The following is a 20,358-nucleotide window of genomic DNA, read 5'->3' as shown; positions in this document are numbered from 1 at the left end:
TGAGCTGCAAACTCAATGGACCCTGTCACTGACATTATTAAGCTTGGAATTGTCCGGATATTTATTAATGTAACTCTTTATATTATGTTCATTGCGTTCATCAGAAAGAAGACATGCATATACACCAATGGCTTGAGGGTGAGTAAATCATGGGTTAATTTTTACTTTTAAAGTCACTTTACTTTACATGTCACCTTATTCTACTAACCTGAACCCTAACACCTAACCCAAAATTAACAGCCTACTAATACTCTAATGGGAGTTAAGCCGGGTTAACACTGTAGAATTTGGGCAACAGATCCTAAAAGATTCCTCTTATCCAAAGCCAAAATCAAGGCTGGAAGTCTTTGATCGCTGGGTTGACATGTTTAAACATTGTGATCAATATTTAGCCTACCTCTGACAAAATTCTGTCAGTGTCAGAAGTAGAAGTTTTTCGGCACGGTCTTGCAGTGTGACTTCTCCTACAACAACTGCTGAATAAAAAAAAAAAGGAGCACAGAACCTGATGATGCAATTAATGAGACAACAAACCACCACTTGCTCCACACACATCGTCTTAGTTTTTTCCAGTTTTCTTTTTCAAGATAAAAGCCATGATCAAAATCAACGCTAGAGATTTCTATTCTATTCGCCACCATTTCTATTCTTTCTATCCATAGTAAAGTCTAAAGTTGACCATCGAGATAAAGTGTAACCACACAGGCTCTTAGTTACGCAAGCTGTATTTTGTGTGGCGTTGCGTTAAGAAATGTGTTCCAACTACAGCTTATCACAATTCATTCTCAGTAGTTCTTGCGTCTACATTTGTGTACTTGTAGGCAACAGACATAAAGTCAAAGGTTTTGGCTTATTCTAATCAGTGTATGTATGTTTGTATATGGCTTCCAGTTTAGCAGATTCATCCTAGCAGATTCATGTTTGTAACTGTTGTCCTTCTTCTCAGTGTCAGTCTCTTTGATTTGATTGTAATCTTAGAGCTGATGAGACTATGAATTTGACTTACATCTCATGTTTTACAGGCATCTACACACAAAATGTCCTGCATTTAAATTTATGTAAAAGGTGCACTTTTTATAATTCTGCAAAGAACTGTTGGATGCTTGGGTGCGTAAAAGTTGTACATTTTCCCTAAACCCATCAGGTTCTGTTTTGAAGCGTTTTCAAAAGAGTGGAAGCCACCTGACAGAAGAATGCAAAGTTTGATATAATCAATGCTATTCACATCACCCGTCAGTTTTATGTTGTGGCTGATCAGTGTAGGCTACATCAATGTAATTTGGAGCCTTTAGAGTGTCTTTTTTCTTTCTTTCTTTTTTTCTTTTTTTGCAGTAGCTAAAGACCTTAAAAGTTTGGATTTTCACGTCATATCACACGCACGCACACACACACACACACACACACACACACACACACACACAGGTCTGGTTCACTATCTGTGACTCCCTGTTGACGTAGGCTAATGGTTTTTATATTGTATACCCCACACAAACCCTTATGCTATCACAAAAACTTTCTGCAGTTTTACATTTTCAAGAATAATTCTGTATGATTTATAAGCTTCTTGAAAACTTAATTTTCTTGGAAATGTCAGATTTATGTTAAATGATTGTAGGCCTATACTACAAGACTTGCCATTAGGATATTCATTTTTGCTTGGTCTTTTAGGTTTTCTTTTAGGTTGCCATTGTATAATAGCTAGGCTACTACAAATAAATACAAAACACATACTCTTATGGGATTTGTTGGGTCTTCAAAGTTGCTACACCACATAAAATGTCCGTCCCCATATCACTAAACTGAGGAATCACACCTGTGACGGCGAAACATAAAAAAAAAAAAAAAATGAAGCTGGGCTGAATTTGAAGAGATCTTCTGAAGAGAGAAAATCCGCATTAAGAAGCAATCTAAACCGCCGTGTTGCTTAGTTTTTTGCATGTGTCGTCAAAACACGTTTCAGCATGGATTATCGCAGCAATGTAACGAAATATGTTCTCTTTGACTGACTGAGTTTTTTTTAAAAGCGATTGCTCGCAGTTCCGCCGACACAAGGCGTGGCTAGTGAGAAATATACGAGGAAGAGAACAGCCAGTCGCATATCCAGACAGTTTTCACTCGGAAATTATTTGCGGTGCCCAGATTTGCGGAAGACACCAGAGAAGGTAAATACAGAGACATCCTTGTGGTTTTCTATTCTATGTTCCTTTTTAGGAGATGGGCTGTGGCGCATCTCTGTGGTTTGGTACAATTATGATTACAATCTTCTTGATGAACCGAGTCTCCATTTGATTATAATTTAGAACACAAAGTAGGTAGCCTATAATGACACCGCTTGTAACAGTAAGTTCGGCCTCTTGTTCACGCATGAATGAAATGCTGGAATATTTACTGGTGACAACATGTTTTTGTTTCTTTGTTTTGACCTCAAGAACCAATAATTGTATGAATATGGTTTCCATCAATATGAAGAGGCATTTTAACTTTGTTGACTACCTGTTGCTAGTAATGTTTTAATTGTATGGAAATCATAATTTACTCACCTCAAATGCTTATTTTTTTTAGGAATACTTTACAATACGATGCATTAGTTGATGCAAACTGAAAGTTTGGAGTGTAAATAGCTGTAGATGCTATTTACTAAGTGAAAATAGTGATATATTCTACTTACATCATGTAAAAGTATAGTTCTTTACAATATTTATACTTTATTTTGACAGATAGCCTACATACTATTTGCACCTCAGTATTGTACATAAACAGGATGCAATAATAAGTGTAAATAATTATATTTATTAAAATGATTAAATAGATGTCGCCTTAATGGTACAATAAAAGCCCTCTGTACAACTATCCCTAACCCTGCAAAAAATGCTTTTTTTATTATGTAACATTTTGTTAGACACCTTTTTTAAAATGTTGAACATTTTCTTAATTTTTATTGAAAGTAAATGCCTTTCCGATGGGATTTATTGTGCTGAGAAAAGGGATAAGAGGGAACTCTGCAAAAGATGGATTTGAACCCGGGTCGCTCGTGTCAAAACCAAGATCCTTAAGCCTTGCGCTTTACAGAGTACACGACTGAAGATGTTGAAATTTGAGCGTTTTTATGTTGTTTAGGCATTGTTAGGTGGAGCTAGTGTGAAAAACACTTGCCAAAAAGGCACGCTATATGCGCTTGGTGTAAATAGACACTCCGTTATTTATTTAAAATTTGCCTTGATTGTCAAATGCCATTTACTGCAAATCACAAACTCTATTTAAATTATTTTATGGGGTCTTCAAAGTTTCTACATTACTATACATAAAATGTCCACTCCACGCATAACAAATGCATAACTATTATAAATTAATTTAATCCTAAAGTGTGTAAGGCCTATATGCTTTTTTACTTCAGTGAGAAAAAAAGCAACAAAAAAAGGATGTAGCTATTTTCCACACAGATATCTTTATATAGCCTATTTTGAAAATGAGCAAACTCCAAAAAGCACCAACAATTAAAAAATTAAGTAGTCATGCTATATTAGAACAAGTATTCTGAAGCTGTGTGTGTGTGTGTGTGTGTGTGTGTGTGTGTGTGTGTGTGTGTGTGTGTGTGTGTGTGTGTGTGTGTGTGTGTGTGTGTGTGTGTGTGTGTGTGTGTGTGTGTGTGTGTGTGTGTGTGTGTGTGTGTGAAAAGGTTTTCACTTCAGTAAAACAGTTTTTTTTTTTGTGGTACCCAAATCAACATGGTATCTTTTTATGTGATATATGTGGTATTTTTTTGAGCTTATGGTTTTATTTTATGGAAAGGTTAGCCTAAACATTCTGTTAAACTTCCTCTTTGGTTTCAACAACCTGAGGGTGAGCAAAACGTTGAGTTTTCAGTTTTTGGATGAACTTGAAGTACAGATAATAAACTCCAATTTTAAACTCTAAAGTTTCTCTGAATAGCTGTGTAGGTGACTTAAATGAGATGTTTCCGTTCCCCAAACCCCTCAGCTCTTCGATCTACAGAAACTGGGAAGGATGTGGTTTCCTGTGTGTAATTGTATTTTGTAATATATTTGGTCTTGATATTTTGTAATGTATTTGGTCTTGATATTTTGTAATGTATTTGGTCTTGATGGACTATATATATATATATATATATATATATATATATATATATATATATATATATATATATATGCACAGTAAAAAAATATTTAGAAAAAAAGTTACCTGGTTGCCTTCAAATTTTGAGTTCATTGAAATTAAAATTTTGAGTTAATAAAATAAACATTTTTTGAGATTCGACAACCTTTATTAAAATATTATTAAAAGATTTTGTAAGCATATTGGGTAATTGTGTTATCACATTTTTTATGTGGTTCAGATACAATAGTATTTTGAGTTTCTATTTATTAAACAAATTTCCTTCATTGTATTAACTCAAATTTTTTATTTCAATAAACTCAAAATTTTAAGTCAACCAGGTTACTTACTTTTTTAATAACACACACACACACACACACACACACACACACACACACACACACACACACACACACACACACACACACACACACACACACACACACACACACAGACATATATACATACATATATATATATATATATATATAGATCTCTAGATGTCATGAAATTCTAGATGGCACAGGCCCTTTACATGCAATCTGTTAGCAATCACATAATTTACAACATGGAACTCTGCATGGCAGGACTGCACGCACACGCACGTGTGTGTGTGTGTGTGTGTGTGTGTGTGTATAATACACACACATTATGCTAACACAAACTTTTATTTTGGATGTGATTAATCCGTTTGACAACACTAGTTATTACATGGCGCTCTGAAATGCTTGATTCTGATTGGTCAGATGTGACATTCCAAAGTCTGTTATTCTATTCCCCAATAATAACCGGCATCAATAACAATGCTGTATAGCAAACTTTGCATCCAGATATTCGAAGCCAGCAATTCTATCATGTTTTTCACATTGCAATCTCTTGCTCTCATATTTCATATGAACACAGCTGACACCAAGTTATACTGAATTTTAGTATTAATAGTACTGTAATATTATCGTAGTGTTTATATTCCTGTCAGAACAATTGTTTTGAACACTATAATGTGTAATATTTTTTTCCCCCTTCACATATATTTTTCTTTATTGATTTCCCAGATACGCCAGTGTGTCATCAGTTCTGGCCTGGAATATTGTGTGGCTGTCGGTATCTGGAATATACATTTCTATTCTCCTGTACTCCAGAGATTACCATGGCAACAATCGTAATGGAGCAGATTGGACGACTCTTCATTAATCTGCAGCAGGTGAGGCGAGTTCCCCAGATGCTCTCCGAGGCCCTGCCTTCCAAGGCCGTCACCCTGTGTGACACAGAGGTGCCCCAGTTTTTCCGTGAGCGCTACATTTACTCTGGCTACCGGGTTCTCCACCAGAACTGGCGCTACTACTTCCTGTCTCTCTTACAGCGGCACAACGAGACAATAAATGTTTGGACGCACCTAGTCGGAGCACTAGTGGTCCTCATGAGAACGGCCCAGTTTACAGAGACCATAGATTTCATAAACGATCCTCATTCCTGGCCTCTTCTCATCCTTCTCCTGTCATCAACAATCTACATGACCTTTAGCGCCGTGGCCCATCTGTTGGCGGGAAAATCGGAACTCTGCCATTACGCCTTCTTTTACCTGGATTATGTAGGTGTGTCGCTGTATCAGTATGGAAGCGCGGTGGCACACTACTACTATGCTATTGAAGAAAGCTGGCATGCACGTGTCAGAGGATTTTTCATGCCTATTGCTAGCTTCTTGTGCTGCCTGTCTTGCTTCGGCTGCTGTTATGGGAAGTATCGCAATTACAGCCTTCCTCCATGGGTTCGTAAAGTAGGCCAAGTGGTGCCTTCAACCGTAGCTTACAGTTGGGATACCAGTCCAGTGTTCCATCGTTTTATCATCTGGTTTCCTTCCTGGGTGAGAGGTGATTCCAGTAGCAGTCCTTCTCTGCCCTTTCACTTTGGCCAAGTGGCGTTCTTTCTTTCCAGTGCTTTTTTCTTCACTCAGCCTGTTCCCGAGCGCTGGTTTCCAGGTCGCTGTGACTTCTTAGGTCAGGGTCATCAAGTATTTCATGTGCTGCTTGCTCTGTGCACAATCTGCCAGATCCACGCTTCATTTTTGGACTACCTCAACCGCAGAGACCTCTATGTGAATCTCCATTCTGATGGCGAGGCGTTGTTCTTTGTTTTGCTCTATATCTTAACATTTGTCACCTCTGCTCTAATAGCCTTGTATATGCTGGGGAAAGTAAAAAAATTGGTTGGCTACAGGGGAAAATTAAGTAAAGATTAGTAATAGGAATAGTTAAGTTTAGAATGTAAACAAGGTTTATGGAAGAATTTAAGGGGCTTTCATACCGGAGGAACCTTTTCATAGTTCCTAGAACTATTGACGGAATAATCCGGATTTGCGCATTCACACTGCAAGGATTAGGAACGATTTTAGTTCTGGGAACTCCCTTTGGGGGAACTAATTTAGCTCCCACTTCAGAGAAGGGTCTAACCCAGCGCTATAGGATCTACCAGTGAACTAAGTGTACAATAATTGGCCCGAATGCACACGAAACACCAGCACCTGCCATTTTTTAGAAAAGCAGTGTACACATTAAGTCTATAATTCAGAAACTAACTCTATGAACAATGGAAACCGGTGATATATGGACCTCTCAACCTTTACACTAAAGAGCAAATCCAACACAACTTTGAGGGTTGGTCTAGCAAGCAAAACATGTATTTATGTGTTTCTGCTCAGCTAGCGATATTGGACATCAACCACACGGCAAACACTACTGTTCTTTGTATATCAGTTCTATATAATAACGTATTAGACAGGACTACACAGATCGTAAACCAAAACTGAGAATGTGAGAGATGTGTGCTCAGGCTCTGCCATTCTTAGTCCCTTATCAAAATAAAGGTCCGCCACAACGTCAAAATAAAAGTCACATCAACAAAGCTCGATTTACGTGACTTCAGTTCCTATGCCAGATTGAATGCAACCGGGAAAATGTTCCTAGGGGAATCACCCTGGTGGCTAGTTCCTAAAACAAAGTTCCTAGAACTATGTGGTGTGAAAGCCCTATATAGCCATTAGATAACAGCTATTCTGTTTGTTCCTGGATCAATATTATTGTTAGTCCTGTAACAACATTCCTATCAACTAATCAGATTTTAGCAATAGGCAAAGTGTTACAGTTGGGGATCAGGTATGACTGTTTGTTTTACAGATGTGCTGATCAAGGACTGAACTTTGAGCAAATACTCAATGTTCAAACTGTTAACATAATTTCTGATATGGCACGGGTGTGCAATCCTGCTTCTGTCCTGTAAAGTTTAGCTTCAACCCCAATTAAATGCACTAGAACAGGCTAATCAAGGTCTCACTTGGCATACTAGACACTTCCGGGCAGGTGTTGGGTCAAGTTGGAGCTAAACTCTGCAGGACAGTGGCCCTTCAGGAGCAGGTTTGGACACCCCTGTTCACCCCAATTCACACTGCACAGACCAATGCCAAACAATGCGGACAATCTCCAGATTATGGCATGTCACTTGTCTGATATTCTAAGACAATTGAAAATTGTTCATTCTGCGAAAACAATGGGGACAGGGGTCTGACAAAACCCGACAAAGTGCATATTTTAGTGCACTGTGAATTGGCCTTTATTATTCTTGAATGTATTTTGGATTAAGTGCTTATGTTGAAAGGATATTTCGCCCCAAAATGTTAAATTCTGTTATTCACCCTCATGTGATCCTAAACCTGTATGGCTTTCTTTAGTTTTCTTCTGTGAAGCTAAATATTTTGGTTACAAAGAATGTTGGTACCTAAACTAGTTTGGTTACAAGTGGCTTCCCATTTCACACACAAAAAAAGGTCGTACAGCTTTGGAATGACATGAGGATGAGTAACCAATGACAGAATTTTCATTTTTGGATCAACTAACCCTTTAATAACCCACCAGCAAGCAAGTAAACACCAATGAAGCCAGCATACAGTATTTGAAGAAAAGATAAGTAACAAAGTATTTATTACAATTGTAGATTTCGTATTGGTTTGATTTGCCAGGGAGATCATAATTTTTCTCCCCTCGGTTTGGTTGATCTTTTCTATAGTACATTAAGGATTTTACTTGAGGTAGGCCTATATGTACATTCTAAATCAGAGATTTTGTGCTGTCTTTTTTTTAAACAACAGAAAATAATGTTATTATATCGATCATCATTATCGGGTAGTATAAAAATATCAATCTGTCTACATTTTAATATCAGTGATTTTTACATTTTCCTACAGTGCAGGTCATATACAGATTGACCGTATTCCCAATGCATTCCCAATGCAATTGCAATCAATGTTGTGCCTTAATGAGCATTTTAGATGAACCTCAGTGATTCTTATCACACATCTGTAGAGATACAGTAACACTGTATTATTGAGATTGAGCTTGTATTTGCTTTGAATGGCCAGTGTGCCCATTTTTTTATTATTTTTTTATTTTATAGCATTATTGCACTTACTGGTCTCATATGTTATTGCACTTAAGTCAAACAAACCAGTGCCTACTTACAACATAAACCAGTGTACTTAATCTGGATGTAAAGGGAAAGCAAAACAGAAGCACATTAATGCTTTCACCAGATTTTACTGAGAGATTATCTCTTAATGTAAAAGGTACATAAGGTCCCGATTGGGATCCTTAATTAAAGCTCTGTATAATGTTCCACTGTTTAAACTGCCTTCTACTGTTTTAACCAGAGGTGTAAATAGTACCTGAAAACTACTTGAGTAAAAGTATAGATACCTTATACAGCAAAAAATAGTCCATTACAAGTTACAAGTGACCAATTCCAATACCCCTTTTCTACTAGAATGAACCGGGTGCTAGTTCAGAGCCAGTGTTTGTGCCAGTTTGGAGTTGATTCGACTGACAAGCCTTCTAAGAACGGGTTGGACTTCTGAGAAAAAGTCGGCTTGTTCCTTTAAGATTCACTTTTTCTGGTTCGCAGCTGGCGCTTTGGTTGTGGAAAGACAAAAAAACAATTTGAAACTAGGCTCTGGCCCCCGAACCAGCAGCAGCTGGAAACTTGGTGGAAAAGGGGTACAATACGACTTGAGTAAAATCCTAGGCCTGGTTTCACAAACAGGTCTTAGATTAAGCCAGGATAACCAGATTGTGCACACGATAAGTTTAGTTCATTTAGGACATTTAAGTAGCTTTTATAAATGTGCCTTAGAAAAAATGACTGGTGCATGCATCTTAAGACAAAACAATGGCACTGACATATTTTAAGATATGTCAGTGCAAGTTGCTTTCAGTTAAAACAGCTCAAACATGCATTTTAGTTTGGGACTATAGTTTAAGCCTTGTCTGTGAAACTGGGGTCTAGAGTATCTGATTTCAATAGTACTGAAGTATTTTAGTCATACTGAATGCAGGCAGCTCATAGATACACTAGTCCTCAATGCCAGTAAAAAAACAAGAAACAGTTGATTTGTGAAGAGAGCAATAACATGTTTATTTTCTCAAATTAAAATAAAACTGAACGCATCAATAATTCAAAGGCCAATGCAACAGCTTCCTAAAGCGTACGTGCTCAAAAAAGGAATAAGTAAACCAAACCCTTCAAAAAGGTCTCTTCAATATAACTGATTTATAACAGTATTACTCATCATAAATGTATTGGAGTAAAGAGTACAAATACATCTTCAAAAATGTAGTCAAGTAGAGAGTAAACGTTGGTAATCTTTGATACTCAGTAGAACTAAAAAAGATACCCAAGTACATTATCTGATTACATTTCCCCAAACACTTTTTACACCACTGCTTTTAACAGTATATGAAATGACATGCAATGACTTTAAAATAAGTATTAAAACCTACTGCTACATTGTTGCCACAATTTTATACATCCCAATTTTGTGTATAAAAAAACGCAGTCTGGTCAAATAATAGTGGTTACATTCTTGAGTGGTTTTGTAGCTTTTCTGCGTATACTGAACTGTGCACGGTACACTGTTTGGGTTTCCCAATAAACAAAACCTGAGGGTTTAATATTTTTTTATATAAAACCATAAAAAGTGAACATTTAAAAAAGTTTTACCTGCTTGTCATGTGACTATTATCATATTTCGAGACCATTGAACACGAAAATGTGTTGTTAAATTATTGAATTACAATTAAATTACAGAATTATTCGAGAATATTTGCACTCTAAAAAAGGGACCTATTGTAAATGACATGCAAGAAAAAAAGGTAAATAGTGCTCACGATTAATTATTTTGTTCCTTCGATTTATACATTTTGCACACAATTTAGTAAATCGAGGGATCGAATAAGTAAAACGTGCGCACTATTAATAAATTGAGTTATCGAAATAGTAAATCTGATTAATGATTTAGCATACTAAATGATTTAGCCTACTAGTTTTTTACTGAATGTCATGTGCGAGGCTCCGTTCCAATGTATTGTTAATGGGGAAATTTTACATTTTTTTTTCTTTTTTTTTTGCACCAGTGTTTTACCAGTATTTTGTATTACACATTGTATTGTATTGTATTGAATTGTATTGTTTTGTGTCAGGGTTAAAGGGAATTTAAACTTAATGGAACATGTTATTCAGAAAATTACAGATTCCTTTTCTTCCTTACTGTTTGGTACACAATTTTGTTGTTATGTTTTAAAAAAAAGTATATGTATTATGAAACCATGCACATTTACTAGTTGTATGGGGGAGAGCGGTGCACAACCTAACACAGGGTTAGTTGTAACACGCATTATAACTTTCCACACATGCCAGGATGACGAATATTTGTGTATTTACTAGTTGCCATATCAACATTATTTATGGAAACAATTGTGCCAAAATTAAAAAAATCTTTGGAAGATATAACTGAACATTTATTTAACCATAGCAAAAGGAAATTTCTTAAGTTTTTTTTTATCATCTCTGTTTTTTGTGTTAATTTAAAATAAGATACGAGATAAGATATAATTTATCTGATATTATTTTAATCTTATATCTGGTGTTTAACAGTTGAGATGGTTCTTTAATGCTGACCTAACCAGCAGAAGACACGAGCCGCGGTTTAAATCACAGTGGCGCAGATGTGTTACAATGAGCCCCTATTAGAACTATGATATTATATTCTATACTTTTATGAATTCTTTTGAGAAACCATGAGAAAATGGTGAATAATGTCTGAGAGTCATTGTTCAGAAATGATTCGTTATTATTATGTTTTTAATTATGCTGTATAGCTGTTTGTCAAATTCACAAATTATTATATTTTTAATAATTAAAAAATGGCATTATTTTATTCAAAAAAGTTAATTATTGTATTTTATTGACAAAACATTTTAGTATGTCTTTGATATTTGTGTATTATTTTAGATAACAGTTTAAGCTTTCAATGTAGTTACAATAGCCCACTTATGGGGCATGTTGTCACATTTTACTTCCATTCTTCTGGGGTAAATCAAGAAAAAAAAGTATACGCTAATGAAACAAAACCACATAATTGTACTAGACATGTGGGAAATGAATGTGGGAAAAAATGTATACTTTAATAGAAAATAGTAAATACAAAAAAATTAATAGAACCCCAAGGGTATTTAACTAAACTGAGAAAGTCAAAAAGCGGTGTGCCCCGCTCTCCCCTCCAACATGCTGCACATTGTTAACCTAATTATCACAAGTTCTGTTTGTGCGTTCATCTGTATACCTTCCAAACTCTTTGGGCCTGTCTAGAATATTTAATGAAACAAAGGCCACCTTGTTTGGAGATGGTTTTATGTGGTTTGATTAAACATTCAAAGTGATGCTGTACTGCCCTCTTGTGTTTTCTTTTGAATGGTCAGCGCAATAAAGTTTTGTTAGCACAAATGTGTAAAGGTCAGAAAACATGCAGATCTATGCAGAACTTGAATGTCCCATGCGGACTCTAAAACAGGAAACCGTTGACAGTTTCCTGGAAAATTTCTGCAGAGCTGCATTTGGATTGGAGCAAACTCTCCACTGCAAACACACTGATAAACTTTATCTGAGGGAGGAACTTCCTCTTTTAGAGTTGTTACTTTGGGTGTTTGAGTCATTGTACTCAACTGTGGTGGTATTTGGACTGAATTATTTTTAAAAAATTAAACAAAATCACACATTATGCAAATGTACTATATAATATGAATTAATTGTTCTATTATGTTTGACTATTTCATACAAGATATGCAAACTACTGAAGCAGTCATTTGTTCACATATTTGCCTATTTACCTTGATTATTTTTGACAGACTATAGGAATGTTCTTGTTTTGTAGTAAGATAGAACATAAACCAACTCCTGAACTGAAACCTAACCCGAGATCTCAGGGGAACTTATAGTGAACTATCAACAAAAGATAAAAGAAAAAGGGCTCTTTGTAAACTTAAATCTTAAAATTAAGGCCCTTCTCTGCCACTGAATATACAGGAACTTTTGAACTTTTTTGCCTTAACGTTGCAGTTTATTTCTATGCTGCTAATTTTCAGGTTTTAGTGTGTAAATAGTGTGCTACACTGTCAGGCATAACATTATGACCACTGAGGGGTGAAGTTAATAACACTATATCATCAAGGCACCTGTGAACATTTTGTCCTCAAAGGTGATGTTTTAGAAGCAGGGAAAATGGGCAAGCGTAAGGATTTGGGTGTGTTTGAAAGGGACCAAATTTTGATGGCTAGATGACTGGCTCAGAGCATCTCCAAAACGGCAGCTCTTGTGGTGTGTTCCCAGTCTGCACTCTGTGGTCAGTATCTATCAAATGTGGTCCATGGAAGTAAACCGGCAACAGGTTTCATTGATGCACTGTTTGGTCCGATCAAAACAGATGAGCTGTAGCTCAAATTGCTCAAGACGTTAATGCTGGTTCTGATAGAAAGGTGTCAGAATACACAGTGTGTCGCAGTTTGTTGCGTATCCAGTCAGGGTCCCCATGGTGACCCCTGTCCAACAGCGAAAGTGCAAACAGTGAGCGCGTGAGCATAAAAACTGGACCACGGAGCAAAGGAGGTGACCTGGTCTGATGAATCATGTTTTCTTTAACATAACATGGATGGCTGGTTGTGTGTGTCGCTTATCTGGGGAACACATGGCACCAGGATGCACTATGGGAAGAAGGCAAGCCGGCGGAGGCAGTGGGATGCTTTAGGCAATGTTCTTCTGGGAAACCTTGTGTCCTGGGAAACAGTATTCCCTGGTGGCTGTGGCCTTTTTCAGCAGGATAATTCGCCCTGCCACAAAGCAAAAATGATTCATGAATGGTTTGAGGAGCACAACAACGAGTTTGAGGTGTTAACTTGGCCTCCAAATCCCCCAGATCTCAATCGAATCTTTGGGATGTGCTGAATAAACAAGTCCGATCCATGGAGGACCCACCTTGCAACTCATAGGACTCAGGGGTCTAGTGGAGTCCATGCTTCGATGGGTCAGGACTGTTTTGGCAGCAAAACGGGGACCACGACAATATTATCATATGCCTGGGGTCCATTCTTCGTACCTCGATTAATACATCTGAGATGATTTGAAAGATCCCAGATCTTCTAATCGTGATAAACACTCTGTAATCACTCTGGCTAATTTGGTTCTTCAAACAAATTTGCGGATTGGATTAAAATATTTGGATTCAATTATATAAGATAACTGCGTGTTCCTGCGTTCACTGAAGAGGGCAGATGCATCGATACTCGAATGGACCTGTTGCTATGACATCAAGTTCAAGATCCGAGATCAAGCCAAATCATCAACAATCAAATCCGGCTAACTGAGTTAGTGACGCACGAAGAACGGGCCCCTGATCTGTTTATGTGTATATGAATGGGTATCTGTAGCCTATTTAGTTATTTATGAGTGGGCTTAACCGGACTTCAGTACTTAATTTCAAAGACTGTAATTATTAAGACTCGTGCAGAGATATGTTTAGAAAGGAAAACTACAATTTTTATTTTATTTAAAAAAAGCAAACTATTTGTCAAAAGAAGTTGTTGATACTTCTACAAATATCCAGTTTTCAATAATCTTTTTTTTTACAAAAATCACGATAAATGGGTTGACTCTTTGTTTTTAAACTGACAAAACTTACAAAACATAAGATGATGTGATAAAAAAGAGAAGACTTCAACTCGTCCTGAGGAGTTCACATCCATTAGAGATGTTTTGTTTTTTAAATTAGAATGAGATTCATTTTAATAAGGGTGAGGGGATTATATAGTGGCAGGGGCGATACATAACTTAAAAAGTCTTTACACAAAACATTATGTCCACTGAAATATAACAGAACATATTGTACAATAATTGTACAAATTACTCTTTCCAAAAAGTATTGAACTTACTTTCTAAATCCTATATCAATCTCGATTAGTTAAGTAATTCAAGGATAGACATGAAACGGCTCTTTTAATTCACTCAAATAAATATTATAAAACTACAAGTTATTCTTATTAACTGAACAAAGTACATGTGAGAATGGCATAACATGCATTTTAAAGTTAGATTTTACATTTTGATGTTAATTCCACTATTGTAGCCTATTATATAATTGTTCTACAGCCTACACAGTATCTAGTTCAATTACATTAGAAGTAACTTTAAATAAATTACAGAAAAAAAATAAAAAAATAATCCCTTACTTTACTTTTTCAAGGGAAAAGTAATTAAATTAGCCTACAGTAACTAACCACTTAGTTACCCAACACTGCATACGAACTTTTTTTCCACTATAAAGGACCTTTTGTGCAATGGAAAGGTAACATAAAATGAGACCGCATTTCCTTTTGTGGAAATAAGGCGCTGTTTCTTTAAATGAGTGAATAGCGTGTGTCAGTGGTGATACGGCGACTATAGAGCAAGAGAACGGGAACTGATCGCCTCCAGAAACACAAAGGGACATTACGATTCACAACAATGGGCGTCAAACTGTATTATACAACCGTCACTGCATCAAGAGAGGTGAGAATAAACCTGTGGCAATGTGAACTCCGAAAGGAAGCATTGCATCTGAAGAGTTAAATTCAGTTGAAATGGAGGATTAGGCTGCTAGACACACCCAACAGCTCCGTTAACATGCATATAGCCACATTTAATCGCTATTGCGAAATAAGAACGCGTATAAACGCCTTACTAAGACATTATTGCAGACCTCAAACGGTTTAAGTGATTGCAAATCGTAGTTATTTGTAGATTGTGGATGTAGCGATGTTGAGGGAATGATGTGCATTGCATTGAGAGCGGAAGTCATGTCTGTCTGTGTCGAATGTAACGTTAGTTGGGCTTTTACTAATGGTGCATGAAGTGCAACCTTTATAAACTGTTTGTTTTGCACGAGCGCCCATTAGATATTGCTGGTAAATAAAAACGTCCGCTTTAAATCTTGAACACGTCATTATGGCAAATCAGATTGAAGCGATGCATTCCCGAGCAAGTGCAAGCTAGTTGCATTACTGCTTTGTTTGTTGAGTGTGCACATCTGTTACGAATAAAGAAAAAAAAAAACTGTTATGAATCTGCTAAAATCTGCTGCGTTTATAACAGGCCTGGGAATCACGTGAAAAGAAGAACATATTTAAAGTTGTCATTTTTGCTTATTAAAGTTTTACAAATGTATTAAATTGCTGCACTTGTTAGTAAAATTTTGTCTACATGGAGTGGGTCGCCCCTCACGGGTGCCACCATATTGGGATCACATGACCAGCCATGTCAGGCAAATTACTTGCATTTTACATTATTACATGCAACATACTGCTACTAATAATGACAAAATTAATATGTTAGTACTTACAGACGGAGCCTAATATGTTTTACAAAACACAAGCAAATTAAAAAAGCTAATTAAAACGTGTAACAAGACAGCAGAGTTTTCGGCAGACAGCTGTTGAAGTTGAATACCAATTGCAAATACGGAGTCACCTATTGCAGACAGTGAAAGGCTGGAAACGTTTAATTGATGAGATATGCATTAAATCCCCTAATTATATTTTTCCATTTTAATGTAGGTTAATGTTTAATTTTTAACCAGCAAATTGCCTAAGGTGTGGTTTTTGCAGATACTTCCTGAATACAGCAGTCACATAGTGTTTCTTTATTAATCATCAACAAAATATTGTATAAGCCATTGGGAGTTTAAAAACAAAGTACACATTTTGTACTTCTATTCATGCAATGATTCAATGTGGTTGGTAAAAAAGGATGAGGAGAATGTTTTTACAGTACCATTTTAACACATTTCCTGAAATGGTACAGTGAATTCACTTCTTCAATAATGTTCTCACATGATCATGTGACTTTTCAGGAAGTTGCATTCACATTTTTATCACTGTTGGTTGGCCTTTTTTATGTTTTATTATTTTATTAAAGATAAATTTAACTTCTACTAGACAAAAGTATTTTGTAATTTTGTTATCTTGAAGCAATCCTTGAATCTTAAGCTAAATTTGAATAATTCTAGTGGTGGCTTGAAAAATGCAAATAAGACAACAACCTGGTTCAGTTATTTAACAAAAGAGGCTCAGGAAAGACACCGTGCAGTTATTTACTGCTTGGCCATGACAGTTCTCCTTCTTTCTCAGGTCAAGTCTCAGCAGGCAGAGGTTATGCGTATTCTGGACAGTAAGAGCATCAAGTACGAGTTGATTGACATCTCGGTGGGCGGTGCAGTCCGCGATGAGATGAGGAGTAAATCAGGCAACCCCACAGCGATCCCACCTCAGATATTCAATGAAGACCAGTACTGTGGGGTAAGGAGGACTGGGAACGGGGTGTTTTATGATTTGTTTATAGGACTTGAAAGGAATAGTTCCCTAAAAATAAACATCTGTCATAATTTTCTCACCCTCTGTTGATTCCAAACCCTTATGAAACGAGGAGCATCTTTGAACAAATGTTCTCCTCCCATATTAAAGTAAAGGAAACAGAAGTACCATAAAACTAGTCCATACTAGTCTTATTAAATCATAGGTTTGTGTGACTAACAGACCAAAATAATTAAAAAGTCATTATTTACTGAAATTCTGCCAGTGAACACAAACTTGAATCACATTTTCTAGTGAATAATGTCTACATTCTAACTTTTAGATGAACTATTACTTTAATGAGGTTTTTTTAAGTTTACTTAATGGTATCGCCCACCTAAAAATGTCATTCTGTCATCATTTACTGACCCTCATGTTGTTCCAAACCTGTATGACAACTTCTTAACTCAAAAGAAGATATTTTGAAGAATATTGATAACCAAATAGTTTCAGTATTGGAACCAAAACTATAACATTTTTCTAAAGAGTTCTTTAAAAAGTCTTATTTTATGAGGTGTAGAAGAAAGAAAGTCTTACAGGTTTAAGAGCAATGTCAGCAGTCCCTTTAAATATAATGTATTCCTTTTATACAATATGTCATAGAGAATGAAATGTAATTCAATAAATAAAATGTGACCCTGGACCACAAAACCAGTCATAAGTCACATGGGTATATTTGTGGCCAACAATAGATTGTGTGGGTCAAAATTATCGATTTTGTTTTATGCCAAAAATCATTAGGATAGTAAGTAAAGACCATGTTCAATGAAGGTATCTTGTAAATTTCCTACTGTAAATATATCAAAAATGTATTATTAGTAGTAATATACGTTGCTAAGAACTTCATTTGGACAGCTTTAATGGTTATTTTCTCAATATTAATTAACTTTTTTGCTCCTTCAGATTTCAAATAGTTGTGTATCAGCCAAATATTGTCCTGATAAACCATACAACAATGGAAATCTTATTTATTCAGCTTTCAGATGATGTATAAATTGACCCTTATGACTGGTTTTGTGGTCCAGGGTCACAAATTAATATTTGTATTTATTATTTTCAGAACTCCATAGATGCTTATACTGTGTGTTTCTTTCTTTCAGAATTACGAGATGTTTTCTGAGGCAGTGGAGGCAGACACAGTGGAACAGTTTCTGAAGATTGCATGAGAGCCAAACCTGGTAGCATCCAACATCCTCTTTCCTTCCCTGGTCCATGTCCACATTCCCAAAGGGAGGCCTGCCTGTTCCCTTCTGCTCCGCTGGCGGTGCCTACCTTATACGTCTCAATGCCATGCCACATGCCAAAAAGAATCAACAGAAAAGCACATACTCGCTCTGTACAACAGCGATATTTACCCTCAATCCGAGACACATTCACTCACTTACTCCTTTGTGCTTTTGTTTTGATTATCTTGTTTATTTCCTGTCTTGTGTCCTCTTTGGTTCCGACGCTTAAACGCCACTAATTTGTCTTAATCTTGTTTGGATCAGAGCTCTTGGATATGTAGTAATTAGGTCGACTAACCTGGGCAGCAACCCATGTTTATTCCAGACTGAACTAATCCACAGTCCAAGAAATACAAGGATCATTTGGGTCAAGTAATTGAAACAGTTTGCCATTTTGCACCAATAGTACTGATAAATCATTCGGAAATGGTTAACTATTCATGGGCTGAAATTGTATTGTGTTGGTACCTTAAAAACACACGCCCTAATTTCCAACATGATGCGACCTAGCATTATTAGATTCTATATTAAGCACACTGCTTTGCTTTAGCAGTGCCACAGGTATGCTCTCAGATTTCCATTCAACATTCCCAAAATTCAGAGACTGAAAAACTTTCCGTTGCGTTAAACTGTGCCAATACATTTCTGTATGAATGTGTTTTTCCGTATAAGCATATTCCTCTATCCTCTGACAACAGAATTTGAGCTGTGGGTAAATGATTGGTCCAGGGTCTGAAATATTGAAGAATCTTAAAATCTACAGACTTTCAGCGAAAAGGATGAATCTTGGTCATAAGTCATGTAGTCAAGAAGTGATATATATATATATATATATATATATATATATATATATATATATATATATATACACACACACACACACACACAATTAAACAGTAAAACACAATTTTCTTTAATTTATTAAATATTGTTTTATCAACAGATTTTCCTTGTCCAAATTACTCTATCAAAATCAGTGAAGATTTTAACGACTAATACTATTAATAAATACACACGTACCATTGTGTTTAAATTTAAATCTTTACATTACTAATTTTTTCAATTTGTATAATGATAATTGTGCTAAATTGCAGTGAAAATGTCAAACTGAAGAAAACCAAATTTGGCTTAAGTTAGCAAAATATCATTTCCTTTTGATTTTTTTCCCAGTGAAATATGACCCAGATACATTCTTTCCTGAGATTCAACGATACTAGCAGAAAAAGGAATAATGACAAAGGTCTGCTCAACTCCAACACATTCCTGTTATACCACAGAATTTCATCTCATTTTATACTGGTAATGCACTAAATATTGATGTTTCTGTGATCAGCAATGCAAACCTTCCCTGAGTTTTTAATTAGCTCAGTACTTAAGCTGCAACCACGAATTTCATCATCTAGTAGCCGAATCAGTCCATACCGCATAGTTCACATGTACATACTATTTCATCAAGTGTCTATCAATCGAGTTCTTTGGAGGTTGTAGCATTGACATTTATAGCAAGTTAGGCTCTAGAGTGTTATGTTGGTCATATTGGTACTTAATTTATACTGTATACTTGGCACAGTCTTATATACAACCCTGATGCGAGTCGTGGTCCCACATCTTACCTGTTTATTTCATCTTGCATCCGTAATGTCTGCAGCTTCCAGTTAGTGTTAGTCATATTTACAGTATATGCCACTATTGTTCTTTGCAGGCATGATTGAGAATGTGGGACCTGCTCGCACAGACAGCTGGCTCATAAAATTATTGTGAATCTTCCTCTGTCGTTATTGTTTGTAACGATTTCTTGTGGTCTCTTTGTGCTGTACCGCTTTGCTTTTGGACCAACGCCCTTTTTGGCCAAAATAAAAGAATGATCATTAGGGAAAGAAATGCTGTTGTCTTCCAAGAAGATGGTGAAATGATGTATGGGTCAAATAAAAAGTGCAACAACAACAAAAAAAAACCTTTTTCATTTATTGGCAGACATTTATCTAAAACTGCAGGAAGCAATTTTCATAATTAGAAACATTTTCATGATAATCAAATTAACTTACAGTAGGAGATGAGTGTTAATGTCATTTAGATTTAGTGTTTAAGTCAGTCTGATTGATTTTGATTGTTCCCCATAGATATTTATGGGAGGGGGGAAGGCACATTATGGAACAATCATTTTGTTTGTTTAAAGGGAATATACAGTTGGGATCATTGTTGTTTGTAAAACAATTTCTAGCACATTTTAGGCATTGATCAGGTGAAATATATCAGATGGTATT

The 20,358-nt window shown here is 36.1% G+C and overlaps 2 protein-coding genes across 2 annotated transcripts; both read left to right on the top strand.

Moving 5' to 3' along the window:
- Positions 1-1,957: 1,957 nt before the first annotated feature.
- On the top strand, positions 1,958-11,834 carry paqr7a (progestin and adipoQ receptor family member VII, a). The gene is made up of 2 exons (XM_067426047.1): positions 1,958-2,162; positions 5,166-11,834. Exon 2 carries the CDS (start codon positions 5,261-5,263, stop codon positions 6,347-6,349), a length of 1,089 nt encoding a protein of 362 aa, XP_067282148.1. The 5' UTR covers positions 1,958-2,162; positions 5,166-5,260; the 3' UTR covers positions 6,350-11,834.
- Positions 11,835-14,874: 3,040 nt separating this feature from the next.
- sh3bgrl3 (SH3 domain binding glutamate-rich protein like 3) lies at positions 14,875-20,048 on the top strand. The gene is made up of 3 exons (XM_067425793.1): positions 14,875-15,030; positions 16,647-16,814; positions 17,969-20,048. The coding sequence occupies exons 1-3, from the start codon at positions 14,986-14,988 to the stop codon at positions 18,032-18,034; spliced, it is 279 nt and encodes a 92-aa protein (XP_067281894.1). The 5' UTR covers positions 14,875-14,985; the 3' UTR covers positions 18,035-20,048.
- Positions 20,049-20,358: the final 310 nt, after the last annotated feature.

Source organism: Pseudorasbora parva, chromosome 19, assembly GCF_024679245.1.
Source record: "Pseudorasbora parva isolate DD20220531a chromosome 19, ASM2467924v1, whole genome shotgun sequence".
NCBI lineage: Eukaryota > Metazoa > Chordata > Actinopteri > Cypriniformes > Gobionidae > Pseudorasbora > Pseudorasbora parva.
The sequence above is the reverse complement of the archived record's forward strand: the minus strand, read 5'-3'. Positions and strand labels throughout refer to the sequence as shown.

Coding starts and splice junctions, on each gene's coding strand:
- sh3bgrl3 (XM_067425793.1), top strand. CDS start 14,986: ATGGGCGTCAAACTGTATTATACAACCGTCACTGCATCAAGAGAG. Junction 15,031..16,646: donor CCGTCACTGCATCAAGAGAG/GTGAGAATAAAC, acceptor CTTCTTTCTCAG/GTCAAGTCTCAGCAGGCAGA. Junction 16,815..17,968: donor ATGAAGACCAGTACTGTGGG/GTAAGGAGGACT, acceptor TCTTTCTTTCAG/AATTACGAGATGTTTTCTGA.
- paqr7a (XM_067426047.1), top strand. CDS start 5,261: ATGGCAACAATCGTAATGGAGCAGATTGGACGACTCTTCATTAATCTG.